Source organism: Pagrus major, chromosome 13 (genome assembly GCF_040436345.1).
Source record: "Pagrus major chromosome 13, Pma_NU_1.0".
Taxonomy (NCBI): domain Eukaryota; kingdom Metazoa; phylum Chordata; class Actinopteri; order Spariformes; family Sparidae; genus Pagrus; species Pagrus major.
In genome coordinates this window covers 11587033-11606876 of record NC_133227.1, presented here as the reverse complement: position 1 = coordinate 11606876, position 19844 = coordinate 11587033, and the positions used below count along the sequence as shown (strand labels likewise).

At 39.9% G+C, this 19844-nt stretch overlaps 2 protein-coding genes across 2 annotated transcripts; both read right to left on the bottom strand.

Moving 5' to 3' along the window:
- Positions 1-54: 54 nt before the first annotated feature.
- stt3a (STT3 oligosaccharyltransferase complex catalytic subunit A) lies at positions 55-7805 on the bottom strand. Its single transcript, XM_073479105.1, has 18 exons — positions 7758-7805; positions 6851-6971; positions 6708-6768; positions 6491-6612; positions 6166-6311; positions 4662-4752; positions 4472-4578; positions 4223-4387; positions 3301-3481; positions 3000-3155; positions 2782-2873; positions 2386-2541; positions 1621-1809; positions 1375-1491; positions 1192-1294; positions 883-1071; positions 658-773; positions 55-453 (listed from the first exon to the last, which is right to left on the bottom strand). Exons 2-18 carry the CDS (start codon positions 6936-6938, stop codon positions 415-417), a joined length of 2118 nt encoding a protein of 705 aa, XP_073335206.1. The 5' UTR covers positions 6939-6971; positions 7758-7805; the 3' UTR covers positions 55-414.
- Positions 7806-8668: 863 nt separating this feature from the next.
- ei24 (EI24 autophagy associated transmembrane protein) lies at positions 8669-18429 on the bottom strand. Its single transcript, XM_073479078.1, has 11 exons — positions 18315-18429; positions 17042-17178; positions 15130-15275; positions 14385-14445; positions 13839-13905; positions 13622-13746; positions 12348-12467; positions 11677-11788; positions 11476-11587; positions 10183-10257; positions 8669-10086 (listed from the first exon to the last, which is right to left on the bottom strand). Exons 2-11 carry the CDS (start codon positions 17081-17083, stop codon positions 9924-9926), a joined length of 1023 nt encoding a protein of 340 aa, XP_073335179.1. The 5' UTR covers positions 17084-17178; positions 18315-18429; the 3' UTR covers positions 8669-9923.
- Positions 18430-19844: the final 1415 nt, after the last annotated feature.

Here is a 19844-nt window from a genome sequence, read left to right as displayed (position 1 = left end):
CAAATGTCTCAGTATATTTTATGTATTTTGTGAGGAAAGAAAGACAGAACACCATTTGTTCACATTTAACCCCACTTTAATTAACCACATTGTAAAAATCCAAAGCGCTCTCAAATGAACACTGCTTTCTTGTGACCGCTTCATGGAAAATTCAACTTCCTGATATCAGACTGGACGTTTTGACACCAGCTCCCTCTGATCCCAGATGAGACGTTTCATTATAACAAAATAAACAAAATGAAAATCATCCACAAAAAAGAAAAAGAAAAAAAAAAATCTCTTCGATGCAATTTTCTTCCCCTAAACAAAAGTATAAAAAGTACTCTTTTTTTCCCCCCACTCATCTGCAGACCACAGGGGAAGGTGTTCAGTGCTGTGCGCTAAAAGGCTGTTTTCCACTGCTGCCTGAAGGTTTTATGTCCTTGAAAGACCCCGGTTGTCCAGATCTTTGACCTAAAAGAAAAATGGAACACAAGACTTAGTTCATCAAGTCAAATTGACAGACTATTCTATCACCACACCAGTCTGATTTCAAATGTATGCCATACGTTTCTGAAGATCTCAAGTTCACCAGTAAACCACTTTGGGTTATAAACAATCCTCAGACTGATATGACTTCTCAAAGAACAGGGTAAAGAGAGTAAGTTAGCCATTTACCTTGTATATCCTAACCAGCCAGTGCTCTGTTGTGTAGGCCTCCTCCAACACATCCAGTTCGAAGTCTTTGTTCCCAATCTCAGCATTCCTCACTCGGTCATAACCAGGTGGGCGCTCTGCAAAGGACATTATAAAATCATCAGAAATACAGTACAAAAGGCTGAAGTTGAAGTAAACACATTATACATGAGGATACAGATCACACTAAGCTGTAGAGTCACTTACTGGCCTCTGTGTAGACCTGGCCGAAGCGGTAGTAGCACATCTTGTACATGAGGCAGTTGAGCAGGACAGGTGAGCCCTCACGGTCCACTCTGAACTCTCCAGTGGGGGTGTAGTAGTCGTGCTCCTTGATGTGCTTGCCTGTGTCCGTGCTTCCCCCAATACGGACCATCCACAGGAACTTATTGATGTCTGTAATGAGGACAAAGATAAATAAATTAGAGAGGTGGTCCCTTGTCTATTAAATTTCTAAACTCTGTGGGAATTTGTCTATAGTCGAGCTGACTCCCTCTACTGATACTTGGGACGTACCATCTGAAGAATAGCCCGTCAGGCCTCCAAAGATGACCAGGACATAACTGACATCCAGCTCCCTCATGATCTCATAGGCTCGTTCTTCTGTGGATGCCATGGCCTACAGAACAAACAACAGCCCAGTCATCACAGCAGCACTTTAGCAACATGATCACCCTGGCCCAAAGGTCCCCACCTCACCTGTCCAACTCTGGAGATGTGTGTGTTGTTCCACGTGTTGTTGTCCACTAAAATGGTTCGATTCGCCATGGCAGTTATCTGATAGCCGTAATCCCACCACGACATGACTTTGGCATCCTGGAAACACAAAATAAATCTCAGTTAGCTGAATGGAAGCAACAGTCTGTCTTCAGAGCATTCAGAACCATATTTAACAACTTGTGAGAACTACTTTACTCTTTCTGCATTTCTTTGGGTTTGACTGACCTCAGGAGTGTTGTGGCGCAGCCAGTAGTAGGCCTCTCTGAAGTCGTCGAAGATGATGCGGCTGCCGTCACCTCCACGGGCCGATAAGACAATCGAGGGAGAGGAGTAGGCTTCGCTGGTCACCCAGGTAGAGTGGAAGGTGTATGTAATGAGGAAGAAGGCCATGACCAGAATCATCCCACTGGCAACCTGGTAGGAATATACAACACGGATGTCATCAAGTTGCCTCTTTGGTAATTCATTTAAAACAGTTAATCAAACCATCTTAGACATTTAGTGGGCTAAAGTCTCTTTGGTGGAACAACTCAGAAACATACAAGAGGTGACAGGAGCCAAACTAGACGCTGCTTTTTAAAGGGGGCCACGAGCAGAATGTGGGAGCCACTGTAACAATTTTTGTTAATTTTGTTACTTTTTTTTAATGTAAAATCTTTATCTGAAATTGTGTTGCAGTAAAAAGGAAAATATCTTCCTCTGAAATACAATGAAGTAGAAGTAAAAAGTAGCATGAAATTGAAATACTAAAGTAAAGTACTTAAGGGATTTTCTACCAGTGTAGACAGCATTAGAACAGAGGAGGCACTAAATTTATTTGTTATGTCTGAAACCATATGTAAATACTAGATAATGTACATCATGCCTCCTGCTGCAAGATCCAATGATGTTTCATGTCGAACCATGCACATAAAGTGTCGACAGACTAGATGACAGCTTTAACAGCTATAACAACACTGACGCACTGAACCAGTCTCTCAGACCTCCTACCTCATTTTTGATGGGGTAGGTGGAGTCCTGCTGCTTCTTGCTCTTCTTGTCTGGCCGGCTGACGTCCAAATTCTTCATGTAAGTGGTGAGCACCTGGGACACGCCAATGCCTGACAGGATGCACATGACTGGAGCCAGAACCAACATCAGACGCACCTGAGGAGGCAACAAACGAGCAGTACATTAACCCATGTGATGTAAAAAGTAGGTACAAATTCACTTTCCAAATATAAATTCATGTTTTTCCATTTACTTCTGTTATGTTTAATGCTGTGTCTTAATAATGTGTCTTCTTCTGGTGACACTGTTGAAATGTGACAAACCCCAAAAGCAAACAGATCAACTGCTTTCCTCAGAGACCTTTGAGACGTACATGTAGCTCTATACAGGACGTACCATGACAGCTGAGAAGTACATGCTGGTGACTCCATACATGATGATGAAGATCCTGGCGTCCGACAGGTTGTTGAAGCAGTAGTAAAGACCAACTGTGAGGAGAGGAAAGGTAACTCAGCCAAAATCTCAACAAGGATACACTGAGCTGTGTGCTTCATTTGTATAAAAAATAGCATGATCACAGTATAAACCTCTTGTTACTGCGAGTGTGCACTTGCCTGGGAACATGAAGACCAGCAGCTGAAGATCAAAGTAGTATGAGGACCAGGTTGTGGGCTGATGCTCAGAGACAGAGGCGATGATGGGAATGTTGTTCTTGGCATAGGAGGGGTCGAGCAGGGAGTAGAAACGACCAGTCCATGGAGAGATTTTACCTGAGGGAAATATACTTTTGGTAAGTGACGAGCAAGAGAACTTCAAATCAGTTTCTCACAAAAGGAAAGAAGAAGATGGGGAAGTAGTAGAAATATTTTTCCATCCACTACGTTGCCCGTTGCCAATATATCTACTACATCTTACCAGTCAGCATGAGAACGGTGCCAACAGACAGCAGGATGAAGCCCACCAGGGAGATGACACTCTTGAACAGCACCTCAAACTGCTGGGCATTGAGCTTGCTGCGCAGGTAGTCCACAAAGGCATGAATCTGGCACAAGCCGAACACACCAAATGCTGCCATGTGCTCTGATGACTGCACCGGCTAAGATACGAGAGAAGAGAGAGACAGGGAGGTGAACTTTGTGTAGCAGAGCGGAGTTTAACACAAGACACCGACTGGTGTATCTCCTTTGGCCATGATGATATTTTGACTATTTTGATTATTTTCAATTTCAGTTATTCTGCTGCAAGATTGATGGAATAATCGCTTAGTCTATAAATCATTAAAATTTAATTGAAATTTTCATCACATTTCCCAGAGCCCTAACTTCAAATTTCTTCATTTGTCCAACCAACAGTGCAAAACCCAAAGGCCGACATTAATGACAAAGAAAAGCATCAAATCCTCACATTTAAGAACCTGGAACCAGCATCATTTTGGCTTGAAAAATGACAAACCATTAATCGATTATCGAATAGCTGGCGTTTCATTTTCTTTAGACTGACTAATCAATTATTCGACTAATTGTTGCACCTCTAATTTTGATCTTAACAATTTTTTTTCTAGGAATGCACAGATTTATCAGCCATTAATTTGTAAGGCTATGTAGCTACTACTAAAACCTCTTCTTATTGAGTAGGTAGTTGTACAGTGGACTTTTGAAGCAGTTACTTTTTTTTCATGTGAAAGAAGGTTATATCAATGGTTGTTTCTTAAATTTGTATGATTGAAATATCACCAAAAAGCGTTGGCCAAGTTTTTATTTTAAAACACAGAATTTCAAAATTAATGCATCATTAGTTTTTCCTTTTAAAAAAAAATAACAGTGCTTTTTCACCTTACCTGGAAACCAACAAAAGAGATCTGCATGGAGAGGATGGTGCCCAGGCAGTACACTGTGCAGTAAGCCACGTAGATGCGGTGAGAGAATCGTCCTGTGAGCATCAGGACCAGGACGTGGAGGGGGATAAGGTTGATCAGGAACACGTAGCCACCCCAGGAGGAAACCTAGATACACACAAACACCTCATCAGGACCTCCGTAAACTCAGAAGTAATTCAGTAGAACATGTACTCTTTTAAATCTCCTTACCATGTAGAAGTAGGCCAGTGCACATATGGATGACCAGTACACGGAGCCTGTTTTGACAGCCTTAATCCACATGTAATAGGTCAGCAGCATGCAGAAGATGGCAATACCTGAGTAAGACAAGGACATTTCATTAACAATCATTTAGTGATATTTTCTTTGAATAACATCATTATGCAGATCAGGGCTATACCTTCGTTATCATAGGAGCCGGCGACAGAACGAGAGATGTAACCAGGCACCACTGCAATCATGGCAGCAGCCAGGAGCCCAGCACCTGCATCCTACACAGACAAACATTATTTAGTTGCAATGGGGTATGTTAAACTTGTGCACGACATTCTTATTCAGTCAACGACTAAAGTCAGTTGTGCAATCTATTTTTCGGTGGCACTGAAGGGAACATTATTGAGTCTGAAAGTAGCCCTGATGATGTCATCAGGGTCATCTCAGACATTGCTTGAGACACAACAAATATTTAACAGAAGCCTGATAAAAAGACGTGGGCATGTCAGGGTCTCCACCAGTGTAATGCAAGCCCCGCATCCCACCCGGCCTACGTTGACCCTCCTGGCAGGCCATTTTTTAAATGTTGTTTAATAATGTGATGATGGAACAAAAAAGGTGGAACTCAATTGTGAGGGAGTGCAGCACCCGGACAATCTACAGCGAGCACATGCTAGAATTATCATGCAATTCATCTTCTGAAAGGCAAACAAAGCAGCGTGTTTGAATTTGATGACTGAATAATTACCTTTACAATGAATGTGAAGTGTAATATGAACTTTCTTTGCCGTTGCTTGTATACTTAATGGAGCCGCAAACGTCGGCAATAACAAACGAGACCAGCTGACCAGCACACACTTGAACAACTTAAATCCACTATGAGGTGAAGAAAATAACTTTGTGTTCAGATATTTATATACCCGTTCAGCGATGGCTTCCCCCGGAGCTAACAGTGTAGCTGTGAGGCTGCTCTACACTGCTGGAGCCTTGATGTTAATAACAACACAGCTGAGCACCCAACGTCCCCCTCAGTTTGTTATTGTCAAACAGGCATTTAGCTGTTTAATTAAGCAGTTAAGTTGCTTATTGTATTTCAGTGGACCGAGGACACCAGTGAATGGTTTGGCAAGCAGTCAACTGAAGACTAAAACAGTACTAAGACAGTATCGAATCGTGAGATAATCTTATTATCTGAGGCCTAATTTTGAGGATGTTTTTTAAACTACAGTTATGGGGGGCAATGCAATTGGAAACATATGTAATAAACATGTCATGGTTGGAAAGCTCACCAGCTCAACATTTAAAGCCTGCACTGGGCCCCCATCAAAAAGACACTTGACTGCCAGCCCTCGCCAGGCCAACACATCGGCCCCCCGTCACAAGTTACTGGCCACTGGGCCCAACAATTTTTCTAGCGGGAAACCCTCCACGTACACGGCATTGGGCCTAACTAGAGACACTATTGAGTAACGTAATTAGAAGTGTAGGATCCAGTGTTTTTGGATCTTAACCCACACAAGGAACAGCAAGTTGTTCTGATTTACTCTATTTAATCTGACTGTTATAAGTCCTTTATATTAATTAAAGTGCAAAGCTAAGTGAGTGCCCCTTTGAAAAAATACAGGTTTGCATTTTATTAAGAGTTTATAACCTTACATAGAATTTGTTTTATATCATATTATGCGTTTTACCTTCAGCTCCTTAGTGAAGTGGTAGGTCACTATGGCTGTAAAGGAGGAGAACAACGGAGCCAGGAAGACACAGACATTACGGATGTCAATGGTGATGTGGAAAAAGTGTAGGACGTGGTACAGGACGGCAGAGGTGATCATCAGTCCTGTTGAGAGAGAACAGAGGGCGACGAGACAAGAGGTGCATTAGTGCCGATAAAGGCAGACTGTAAACATGAAGCACACTGCCATCTCTCTTCTGAACCTCACACAACACTGTATAAAGTTTATATCCTCACACTCATCTACTTGTACAGCTCTCTAATATTTTTTCTCTAATTCCTACCTGGATAAATGGTGCCACCAATGATCCTCCCGAGAGGATACCATGCCCTGTCATCAAACCAGTTGTGAAACTTATAAAATCCTTCTTCTGCCAGGAAGCGGGTCGTACGGTAGTTGAAGTACCTGAAGGTGAGATGAAGGTGAAGGTGAGGCATTGCTTTAGGGAGGGAAGTCTTTTAACAATGCTTGAGAATAACCATGACAGAAGAAGCACTTACGGATCGAACTCGTGGATGACACTTTCAAACCTCAAGACGGAAAAGAGTCTGGTGGAGAAGGCTGAAGAGGGAGGAAAAGGACATGGATCAATGCGTTCAGTGTGTATTTAGTATTTGATTGATTGATGAAGTAGTGGACTCACAGAGGACAGCAGCCATGGACAGGATGAGCAGCTTCAGCAGTGTGTCCTGTTTCTCATAGGACAAACGCAGGAAGCCCAGCTTGGTCATTTTGGCGAGTTTAGGGACAGCTCACCGTACTACCTGATGAGAGGAAGACAAGGACTGTGAGGAACAAACAGGAGGAGACAAGCTCTACACTGCCTAATATAAGTTTCAGTTTTAGAAAAAATAATTCAAAATAATTCTAAGATAATACTTTAGTCAATGTCGCGTTTTAAGCACGCCAGACACTCGGGGGGGGGGGGGGAGGAAATCACAGTCTCCCAACTGTTAAGAGTCAACTTCCATGTCCAGCCCAACCAGATAAGGCCACGCACTATGATGTGGCGTCAGGAACCAGGAAGCACCCACAGTGGAAAACTTCTGCAAGGATTCATGCTCGTCTTCTTCAGATTTTGCATGTTTGTACTAAGCGAAAACACATTCCTCCAAGAGCTCTAATTAATGCTAACTTTGAAGGCACTGAGCCCTGCAAGTACTGACAGTAAACCAACCTTTCCAACATCACAGGGCAAGGAAATGAACAGCAGCTAATATTTGTTAACTAGATATAAACACGCATCTAGTGCACGTTTACACTGAATGCAAGTATTGTGATAGACTAGACAGCATCTTTTAGCTAGTCAGCATCAGGCCGGCTACTGTTGATGCTGCTTCCATAGGTTAAAAGTGTGTAAGTAGCTAGCTAGCGAGGCTAACTAGCTAGCTGCTGTAAAATGAACACCCTGACCCCGCGCTTCTTTTCTGATTTATTTTGAAAACATCAATGACTCCTTCACGACTGACAGCAGGACAACAGCCTCAAATAAAAAATATCGCTCCTAAATAAGCTCAAAGCTTTAATATTTGATGTTCAGAAAGACTCACCCGCTCTGCTCCTGTTACTCATACACTATTCACACACAACCTTCACCGTGACTTAGACCCGCCCAAAACCACGCCAGGGAGAGCGTTTATTGGTTGAACGTCAGTCAATAGTAATCTCACATGAATCTGATTGGTTCTTTGGCTGTCAATCAAATTTGGTTCCTTACCTTGCCGCTGTAGTGTAGTGACGTGTCCTTAGTGAAGGAAGGCAGCATGTCGGCCCCTACTGGTGTAAAACTAGTATACACTCGTGTTAAAACTTATATAGTTTAAGTGGTGCAATCAACTATGAGACGTTAACATTTACAGTAGGTTTAATAGTATAAAACAAACATTTTATAATCTAGAGGACAGTATACAGGTCTGTATAGGGATAGAAAGTGTGTAGTCTTAGCTTTTTCCTTTATTATTCTGTCTTCTGTTTGGAAATGGAAGAAAATACACCTACATGTGTTGCTCAAAGTAAAGTCTGAGTTGAGAGAAAATAGTAACACATCTGTAGCATCATTATAGTTATTAATTTGCAAAAAGAAGCAATGTGCTGTCCTTGGGTTCAGATCAGATCCAGATCCAGATCCATCTTCTCAAGTGATCATAATAAAATTCACCATAAGTTAATTTCTCACTGATTTACTGCTTCTATACATACAGTCCTTACTACGCAGTGTGGATTGCACACCCAAGGTATCTGCTTATTTTAACCCATCTCTATTATTATATTGGATGGCACACATTTATTAAAATCAGGGACATGCCACACTTTCCTCTGCAGCTAAAACATGGTGGTTTAATAGCTTTACAATGTGAGGTCTCAGACCAACTCTGTCTTGATCCACTATTGAGTTTCAAAAGTCCTGTATAGTCCTCAGACATTCATCACAACAACAAAACCCTGAACACAGTGATCAAAATAATGAATACTGACCAATTTTATTGAAATTAGACGTATTACTTTTACAAAACCTCACTCACATATATCAGTCTGCACAAACACTAAGCTCTTCTTACAATAATTGCACACGGTTTCAAAATCATGACCCCTCCTCATGGTCATGAGCTCTAATGTGTGAGAGAAAAGGTTGGTGACTGGGGTCGCTGCATGGTGGTGGGTTCCTGGTTGAACATTCAGGATGTATTAACAGTTTATATACAGCACAAAAACCAAACAGCCGATGATCTGTTTTTGCGTCTGCTCTCCGGGGGAACATAGGGCAACTGTGTCAAGGATGATCAATCATTCATTAAAACTTCTATGTAACTCTTTCCTTTATTACAGAGCTTAGTATTGCAGTGGTTTATGTGAAACAAACAAAACATAGATGCAGCAGTTTGGCAGTGTCATCTCACCTATCACCTACTAAATTCACACAGACTGAAAATGCTTAGGCAGCTTTTCCTTTGCTGGTGTCACCTCATGTTTGCAACACGTACATCTCATTAGACAGTGGAGTGAGATATTAATGTGGATGAGACACCAAGCAAAGTTTTAGCCCACACAAAACAAGAGTGACTTTGTTATTTGGTTTCCACGACTAAGGTGACCAATCTTTTTTTTAGCAGCTCTTGAACTGTAAATTCTACTATCAACAAAGCTTTTATAGGATTAAAAAAGCCTCCCTTTGAACTATGCAAGGTTACTCCTGGGAACGGCTATGACGCTTTCATATCCATGTGCAAGAAAGCATTCAATCTGTGAGGAAGGAATGTGACTTGCAACTTCAAGAAAACATGTAGTGTAGGTAAAACAAAACTGTGCTTTCCTTTTCCTGAATGCAAACAAGCCCCTTCAAAGTTAAAAATCCTTCTCTAGTCACAAGTTTGCTTAAACATATCAAAACTACATGATTTCTTGTGCTGTAATTTATTAAAGGAGAGTCACTCAAATGGCACATTATACAAAAAAAAAAAAAAAAAAACAAACAATGAAAGAAAATTCACAAAAGAAAACAATTCAAGAGCCGAGTATATAATGTGTTTGAGTGTGAGGCACAGGGCAGTCGATTTGTGTGTCACACTAAAATGTGTCTGGTGGGTGCTGCAAATAAAGAACTAAAGGGCCAGAGATTAGATAAAAACATGTAAACCCTTCGTCCTAAACCGCACATCATCTTCATTAAGGGAAATCACACCGAGTGACTGCTTTTTTATCTCCTTCACATGGCTCCATCACTGGGTGGGCAGAGGTCTCTGGCGGGTGGGAGAGGTGTGGGGGGAGGACAGCCTCTCTGAGGAGACGGACGACGTCAAGGAGGACTGCAGGTGGACCGTCTTGTGGAAAAGCTTGTTGCTGATCAGCACAACCAGGGAGAAGAGACGCAGCTGGAAGTGGCTGAAAGAGTGGAAAACAGAAATGTGATGATCGGCGACTCGTGCATTCAAAGGAACTGTTTTGCAAGAAAAATATTTGTCTTTATTTCACACTCACTACAGCTTTGTTGGCGTCTTGGCCTCATTAGCGCTGATGATGAATAGAGGGAAGAGGATGGAGAACAAGCAGCCACTGGGTAGAAAAGAAGAACAAAAAAAGTTACATACAGTAAATGCAGCAAAGGATAACAGTCCACAGAGAATGTGAGGTCTGTTTTACCATTACACCATCCTGCTCTTTTAAAAATCCTGTGTCTTGTAGTATTTTGTAAATATTCTACATTTTACTTCTAAGTCAGACTTCTAAGCCCTACTTACCAGAGAATGAAACATATTTTAATCCATTTCATGACTTTTTTCAGACAGAAAAGCCTTTTTGACTTGAGACAGGTTGTGACTCTAGAGAAGGTTGAGGATTCTCTTTTGTTTTGTTTGTTTTATAGATTCTCATAGGTTTGAGGTCATAAATTGATTTTTTGTTAACATTTGAGCTTATTATTTGTTATATACGCTGTTCCCAATGATCAAGAATGAAGTTCCACTTATGTAAAAGTCCCTCTATTTCACTATTTGGCTTTCTAACTGAGGACACAGACACAAAATGCATACACCAAACTAGAATTAGAAGAATGTGTTTACATGCCTGGCCGATAAAGCTGATGCTGAGAGAACATAGAGAAGCTACAAAGTCTTAAACATGAATGCTTCACACACATTCAACCCAGCAGCAAAAGAGATTTCTGCAATCAGCAGTTTCAAAGTGGGCACCCAAGATTAGTGTCACAAATTCAGTATCTGACCTAAATAGGTTCACAATGTCCCCTTCTGTTCCTGAGTTATGGTGTTGAATAATGGCAAAACATTATGATGTCACAGTGAAGCTGACCTTTGACCTTTTTGATATAAACTGTCATCACTTGTGAATTTTAGTGTATGATTTTTTGGGTTATGGGGTGTTTTGTCAGGTCACAGTAACCCTTAACCACTAAAATCTAATCAGGTCATCGTTGAGTCAATGTTGATATTTGTACCAAATTTGACGAAATTCCCTAAAGGTGTTTCTGAGATATTACATCCACTAGAATGAGACCTACGGACGGGCCATCTGAAGACATAATGCCTCCAGGCATGACTAACGCTGATATGTAAGAATAAAAATGCAATTTCTTCATTTGTTAAAGATGCTTAGCAAAATTTTCATAAATCATTTATCCCTATAAATTATGTCATAACACATAACATTATTTTGGAGTTAACTAGAGCTGATAATGTACGATGTGTCACAAAGTAACCATTTCTGTGAAAATAATGTGTAAAAACCATCAGTCTAATCAAGAATGAGAAGTGTGACCTGATGATGTAAGAGGAGGGCAGGGCGGTCAGCAGAGCCATGGGCAAACCGAAACCGAAGTAATAGGGCCAGTTTCTCTCAATATTGGACAGCCGTTGGTGCATCTCGATACCTTAACAAACATAAACAACCACAGCTTTGAGTTCTCCATTCAATCCACATCATTCATTTTGGGTGTACAATGTAATGTGAGTAACTCACCATGGTTGAACCAGCGATACTCAAAGCAGTACAAGGAGTAGAGCAGAGACATGTGAAGGAGGCTAACCATCTGTCCAATGGCATCGATGGGGAAGAGGCTAACAATCATACCCTAGAAAATAGACAAGACAATTAGATTCAGATTCATTTGGAGGGAGACATGTGCAATTTCATCATTTGCTTTAGCTTAGACAGTTTTAGAAATATTACACTATTTGGTTGAAATGAATGCAGATCAATTAGTGGTGCAAAAAATCATCGTAACAAGTACCAACAGACCTCTTTAAAAGTTTCTGGAACAAAGAAACTTTTAAAGAGATCTTTGAACTTTCTCTGAATTGACTCGAGATTCTAGGAATGAAGCAGCCATTCTGAATGACCAAACTCTTTGTGCAAAGTGCAATATGGCGTCATTGCGCATGGTTCATGAATGGCAAGACTTTGTGACTAGCGATAAAATTTGCTCATTTGGTGAATCTGGGCCTACAGTGACAGATCACAGCAGCAGCTGTTCACCTCAAACCACTGTGTGACGACTGAAGACAACCACATAGAAGAGTTCTGGGTATAAGCACTATAGTGTTGTTTTCTAGTCCTGATACAGAGAAACACAGACAGGAACATTATTTTTAAATGAAGAAAACCAACAGTACCAGTCTGTAAGAATGTACCTGAATGAGGAAGAGTGCCTGGAGGAGAAGGTTAAAGAGCATGTCTGCGATGATCTTACTGACGCTGGGGAACGGCTGTGCTTTACATCCAGACACTTCAAATGCTAGGTCAGCTATATCCTGTAACAGAGAACAACAACAATAATAACTCATGTCTGTATCTGTGTCAGTGTAGTCAGTGCAACAAAGCAACAGCAGGAATTGGGTACACAATTTTATTTTGCTTTGTGATGCCAAGATTGTATGACTATTGTTTTGTGTAATGAAATTTCTTTAAGGACAATATTTTAATAGGTATTTCGTACTATTAGGAACAGATGCTCTTACATAACAGCACTGACAAAAGTCCTAATTGGTTTCCAACAATCTGCTTCAGGCAACAAGTTAGAATTTCATGCTAATTCCAACACTGTGCCTGCAGATGCTTCGTAACAAAAGCCCTCACAAATTCAACTTGAAGATCAATGCATAATATTTACACTATAAAACGGAATTAAAGACATTTTACAACTTCTTGAAAAGTACACTATGCAACTTTTTTACAGGCCTGTATACAAAAAAGGGACAGAGCTAACAATAGCTTTAGATGTAAGCCTACTTTAAGCCATATGTTTAAACTTGTATTTGTTTACATTAGAGCTGAACAGGCTTGTGTTACAACTGAGTTACAATGGGGTGAGAAAAAAACAGCATTGCCCAGAAATCCCAAAAATGCAAAAAACATGCAAAAATATGCATATTGCAAAAATATAGGACTATATACCAACACTGTACTAAAAAGGTTTAACACACGACAAACGTTAATATGGGTCATAATATGCAGCTTTAACAGTCGACCTATATGGGTGTTTTCCGGATGAGGACGGGCTAAAAAAAGTTTAATAGTGCACCATTAAGGACCTGCAGACACTCTGATAAAAGATGATCTATACCGGCAGGATATTTACCCGTTTGATGATAAATGATCAGTTTGCAACATTACACAGAAAGGATGTACTTGAAATACAATGTATTGGAGATGCAGAACTGGCTTTTTGTCATTTTTGGACACCAGCTGTATTGTACTGCAACTCTATAACAACAATTCCACTGACAGTAAAACACAATACATTAATGCAGCCAGTTACAGCACGTCACAAAAGCCATTTAAGAACCTGAATAGACTGCAACTGTGATTGTGATGTCTGACTGTGTGATGGGATAACTGCATAGATTTTAAAACAGCCACCTGTTCTGTCATCACATCATTGCAGCCTAGCAGAGCAGGGTCTTACCTGGAACCAGATGGCATTGACTATCTTGCTGAGGACGAACAGAGGGAGAACCCAGAGAGCACTGAAGACGGAGGTCAGGATGAACTCCAACCAGGACCACACACTGCCATGGAGGGAGGGGTCACCTGCAGCAATAAAAGCACTTTGAGAGACTGCTCCCTGTCACAAGCCAGAGAACCTGCCACGCATTCACTAACAGTCACATAGACATACATACCGATGATTTTTGCTGTGAGAGTCTGCAGCAGTGGGATAAACACCCGGTAGAAGAGAAACAGACTGAGCTGGAGAGAGAAAAATGAAATGTTACAGTTACTTTTCAACCGGTGCCTCCACACACAACAGGGTTTTCAAAAATGTATATTTGGCTTTGATGGATTTATGGACATTTAAAGGATAAATCAACCTTAAAAATACAAAATAAGGAAATGAAAATAAAAATAAAAAAACTATGAAACCACTGGTGGCTTTGCATTTATATAATCTCAAGATGTTTTGGGAACTGCAAAAAACTCCCACAGGATTAGGGACAGAGGTCATTAAGGCCACACAACATGGGAACAGCAGAGTTGATTATTTATTTAGCTGACAACTACAAGGGGTTATTCCTAAAATTGTATTGAAACTAAAAGAGAAGTTTGGGACAACTCATGGCTAAACTCATCTAAATGCAGTATTATCATAGAAACTGCAAACTTCTAGTGGTAAAATCTTCAGTGATGTGTAAGTGATGAGGCTGTACTGTATCAATCAAATATCTTACCCAGAACACCCCTCCATTCCAGGCACAGCACTGAAAAATCCTGCTGGCTACTTTGGGTTCACTGAAAGAGAAAATGATGACAGCATCCATCACTGTAATAAAAGGGCAGACCAGTTACACTTTAATTTTACTTTTCTTACTTAACCAGAGTCAAACGCAGGAATGTTTTAAGCATGTCTCTATTTGTAGAGCAAAAGAATTTGGAACAGTGTATCTTAGTCAAACAAACAGACAAAAATGTCAGGTAACTTTAAATGAGGAGATAATAGAGGTGTATAGATCCAGAACTGCTTCAAATAAACAACTTATGTAATGTGTTATTTTCATTATCAACAGTGGTCTGAAAATACAGAACAGTGTCTAACCACTTCTTGTTTACCTCAGCAAAGAGCCAAAAGTAATGCTCAGGGGATTTTGTTGACCCAAGTTCAAGCAATTACTTTTAAGCTGTGTATAATCCTGCTCTTTTGCTAGGATTAGCAGAAAAATACCCTAACCATTTCTTATCTTAAGGTAAATATATCCATTTGTTTGGTGGAGCTTGTTGTAAATGCACAGCATGGGAGATGCACAGAAAGTGGTACAAAGAGGATCGTCTCAGGGGGAGTTACATTCCCAGCTTTTTCAGAATAGTTGCTAATACATCAGGCATATAAAAATATCATCCATGAGCATATGCGACTCTGGCTAAGGAAGAAAATCAGGAGCATTGCAACCCAAATATGCAGCTTTAGTTCTGGCCTACTTGTCCGGTTTGCGCTCCTCACTCTGTGCCCGTCTCTGTGCCAGGGCCCCGCTGGCCCTTCTCCTCCGCTGCTCTTCCCTTTTCTGCTGGATGCGGGCATCCAGCTTGGAGATTGTTCCAATCCCCAATATGGAGTCCTTGATCCCCTAGAGAACACAGACCAAGAGAGAATACAATGACAGTGTTTCTTTCAAACTTGTAAAAATGAGCTCTGTAATGGAGCTCTGAAATGTCTCAATAAGTGCCTGTTGAACACACAAATTTAAAGCTGGATCCATCCAATGCCAATTTTCTTCTTGTCACACTGAAATACCCTCTGAACCAGCATGTAGACCACACAGCGGCTTTGTGTTATATTCATGATAAAAATAACATCTAACTGAAGGTCTTTCCTTCATCCAACCTTCTGAAATGTAACATTAAAAACACCCATATCAATTATTTATGGGAGAAGCCTCCATCATATCAGAGGTGGATAATGGAGGCTGGATAATGACAGGCTATTATGCAGAAATCCAATTTTTAATCAAGCTGACTGGCCTTATATTGATCAATAGCTGTTGTACGCTGTTAGATGGATGGTGTGGAGTCCAGATGTGTTCAATACAAAATAAATAAGTAGTTGTGAAATAAATAATCATACGAACACATTGTGTAAAATATATAAACAAAACAATAAATTGTGAAACAGACATTTTTATTTCAAAAAGCCAGTTTTGAAATTTGTGTTTTTATTTTATCATGACATTTCCCAATTAAACTTTAATTTCCTGACACTTTTTATATAATAATGTCTCTATTTATGTACACTTGCTAACAGATGTTGCCAGCTAACTCATTTTAGCTCAAGCAACATCAACACAAAAGTTATTCTGAATCAAACAACTAGAGGCTGCTGTAAATAAACACTGTCCTTAAACACAGAAACTAACATCTCTTTTTATTTACTTGTCATTATTCCAAAGATCAACATTATCTTTGGACTCTCTTGGAGTACAGCCAGCCTACATTCAAGCTGATAAAGTTCAAGGTAATAAACAGAAAGTGAAGTTCAACCATCCTCAACAAATGTACACAAAACCTGTGCATGTACAGAGGATCTGTCCGTTAACATTTGCCCTTCATACACCAAACATATATCAGAGAATGTGATGTTCACTTCTTGTTGAGAATTTCTCATGATACAAATATATTTCATTACAGACTTCATTAAAAGTTGCATTTACTTCAGGGTACTTGTATATGATAGATTTATAACATGCAAGTGTTGCTTTTATTGTGTTCATCCCAGCTAGTTCTGAACATACGCCACCTGTTTTCTTGACTGTATGGGAATTAAATGTGTCAAATTTTTTTAGCATCTCCCTATATTTAGATTTGTTAGGATACATACCACTGTGTCATAATCACAGTCTTTAAGCTGCCTAGCTAAACAACAAATACACCTACTAAACTCGCTGCCTACTTCAGGTACACCTGTACAATCTCATGTAATCCAATTCAATACAACAGCTCTGCCGAGTTCTACCTTAACAAAGCATGTAAACTTTTAGTTTTTGTTGACAATGTCAGAAATTTGATAATTCTACTTTATTTTTATTATTGAGGTCATAGTGGGTGGTGGTGTTGTACTGGACTGCTTTATATTGAAAGGTTTTATTTTATTATATTTTGCCCACCGCATCTACATAAATGCGGGTGGCAAAATATAACACCATACATGACACAATATTACACCTTATAAAATAGGTGTACCTGAAAAAGTGGCCAGCAAGCATATGTCTCTGCTGTTTCAAAATAAAGGTGAACGGGTCCATTAGCTTGAAAGCATATATCGGTTTCACTCTCAAGGAACTACACCCTTGGGCCTTGTGGTATAGCTTATGTTTGAGTACAGTTTGTATGTACTGACCGTCGCAACATTGCGGAGGAAGGCCCTGACGCTGTCTGTCATCTCTGGACCAGCTGCAGATCCATCAACTGCAGAAGGAGGGGGGGGTGGTGACCTGGTGGTCAGCTCTCATGGCAGGGAGGTGCTCACCAAGTAACCTGCAACAACCCAAAACAAGTCAGGACAAGAGCCAGAGAGTGAAACTCTTTCCAGAAATGCACAATAACCTACAAAATGCAGAATGAGCATCATATCAGTATTAGATTACTTTTATTTTTTTTTATTTCAAAGAACAATAACAGTCATCACATGCGTGACAAAAACACATCTGGCCTTAGGACAGTAATATCAAACATCTGTTTTACATCTTTTTCTGTACTGGGTATATTAGGTAGCCATTTTGTGCTGATTCACATATGATATGATTTTTTTTCAAAACTCCCAATCCAATTACCACATCAACCCCATTTCATAAAAAAAAGTTATGCTATTTGTGTTGTCCTCCTTTAACATGTTTCTGATCTGAACAAATCTTCCCTTTGTCCTGGGCACGATACTCTCAAAACTATATGCAGCCCATTACATTTCAAAAAAGTAAAATGCAAAATAGATCACATGTAGAAAAACAGGATACAAACTAGTTACAAACTTCATTGATAGTGTAGAAAATGGGGGTTCAATAGGATCCGATGTCAATAGCCTATTAACCCAACTGAAATTAGGAAAACATAACTAATGCTAATGTTTGTTTAATAAATGCTGCTATTGTCTGACTTGTTTACAATAGCTAAACCCATGAACTTGTCAGCATGGTAACGTTAGCTGCACACATCAAATGTCTTATTCTCAAACGGACCGAGTCTCTGTCAATTATTCAACTTCTGTAACAAGGTGAAAGAGACACCTTAATTTATTCCGCCAGTGTCTTTTGGTGATACTGTTTTTGTAAGTTAACGTTAGCGAGCTGACTCAGTGTTAGCTCAAATATGTGATAGCGTACAGTCAGTGTTAGCTGGCTCTCCCTCTGGCCTGCCGAAAAGTCTTAACAATTTCATACCTGAAGACCCCTCACTATGTAGCTTGTCAATTCAACATGCTGCCTCTGGTCTCAGAATCTTTGACTTTCGTTGTTTTCTTTAGTGCTCTGCTAGCTTGTTTCTCTGTGTTGCTAGCTAGCTAGAACTGTTAACGCTGAACAACTAATTTAACTGTTGTGTTTCCCGTCAAGACAACACCTCAACAAGCGTGTAAAGTCAGAGACAGAGCACTCAGTTAACCGAGGTGTCGTCCTTACCTCATGCGACAGGCTCAGGGTTATATTAACTTGGTCAGTTCTTTCTTTTGCCCCTTTAATGTGACAACAACACCAAACAGACAGCACCAGCAGCCAGGGCCGTGGAAAACATATTGCGCAAGCTCCGACTGCGAAAGCATCATGGGAAGTGTAGTCCGCCTTATTGGGAGCTGAGGGGAAACGAGGGAAATGTCTCATGTAGGGACACTACCACAAAACTGTTTTATGTTTAATTTGACTGAAATGGCGTATTAAAGACATTAATGTATTTGAGTATGATTATATTATATTACTTAATATAAATTCAGTTAAGAATATATTATTTCCTCATCAGTGGCATTTGTGATACTTTGTTATGCACTTCCATAATATTTGTGGTCACTGGTGGGTCAATTTAAAAATGCATACTAAATTTAGGCCCTTAGGCTATATTTAGATTTAGATTTAGCAAAGTAAAAATATATGATTAGGCTACTGTACATTGTTTTTCAAAGTAAAATCAACTAGATGTTTTAACAAATCAATATTACAATCAAGCAAATCATTATATTGGATGTGGTCATTTCTTCATCCTCACCTATACAGTGTTCAGCAAAGCCGTGGACACACCCAGCTAATGAGGTGATTTCCATGGCTGTGCTCTGCTGCTGCACAGGGTCACTCCCAAGAGGCGGTGCGTTGTTCACTCCGGCATCATGAGTTCATCTGTGCTGCTGTCAACTTCACCACACTTCTGCCTATGTCACTGACGGGGATCTCACATGCTATCGATGGTTGTCTTGAGGATAAGAAATGCGCACAAAAGGAAATATGCACTTATCTGCCTGTGCATTGTTGGCTTTATTATGTACAGATATCTCCGGTAAGTTCAGTTCTCTGTGTTATTGTTCAATATGTTTCACTTAGAGATACTGTTAATGATCAAAGCATATATACTATCATAGACACACTGTGAAGTCAATCTCTATAGAAATGTAATACTGATGCCATGATATTAGGTAGGCTATAGCTACTCACAGTAAAGTATCACTATAGCTATAGAATTAATTTATTTCTTCAAAACTCAGAATTTTAATATTTACAATATTAATGAGGTAATAATACAAACTCAGAATTTTTTTTTTCCATAAGTGAATAAACAAGCTGTTCTCAGAGGAAAATACGGTCCTCAGAACACTGTTTGAAGCAATAAAAGTGGCAGGGTCCGCCATATATAAACAAGGTAAAACAGTATGAAACTGTGTTGTCCTTTAAGGTCATTTTGTTTATTCAGTTTATACAGTCATTAAAACAAAGAGAGTTTGTTTATTTAGTTTGTTCAGACATGAAAAATCAGTCAATGAAGATCTTTCTCTTCTCATTTAAATTCCTTTGGCAAAACTACATACTGCATCTTTAACTACAGCAAAAAGCAATAGAAATATACCAGTATATGGAGGAAAATATAGATCTGATGAAGTCTTACCGCATTCAAATATGCTCCTGCTCCTTTGTTGCTGTGTTTGCCAAAACAAGACGTCTGCAAATTCC

Excerpts from the sequence above, each read along its gene's own strand:
- stt3a (XM_073479105.1), bottom strand. The coding sequence starts at position 6,938 with ATGACCAAGCTGGGCTTCCTGCGTTTGTCCTATGAGAAACAGGACACA. Across the intron at positions 6,613-6,707 it reads GTCATCCACGAGTTCGATCC|GTACTTCAACTACCGTACGA; the intron begins GTAAGTGCTTCT and ends TCTCACCTTCAG. Across the intron at positions 3,156-3,300 it reads CACCGTTCTCATGCTGACTG|GTAAAATCTCTCCATGGACT; the intron begins GTAAGATGTAGT and ends TATTTCCCTCAG.
- ei24 (XM_073479078.1), bottom strand. The coding sequence starts at position 17,083 with ATGACAGACAGCGTCAGGGCCTTCCTCCGCAATGTTGCGACG. Across the intron at positions 13,906-14,384 it reads GGAATGGAGGGGTGTTCTGG|CTCAGTCTGTTTCTCTTCTA; the intron begins GTAAGATATTTG and ends TTCTCTCTCCAG. Across the intron at positions 11,789-12,347 it reads AGGCACTCTTCCTCATTCAG|GGTATGATTGTTAGCCTCTT; the intron begins GTACATTCTTAC and ends TCTATTTTCTAG.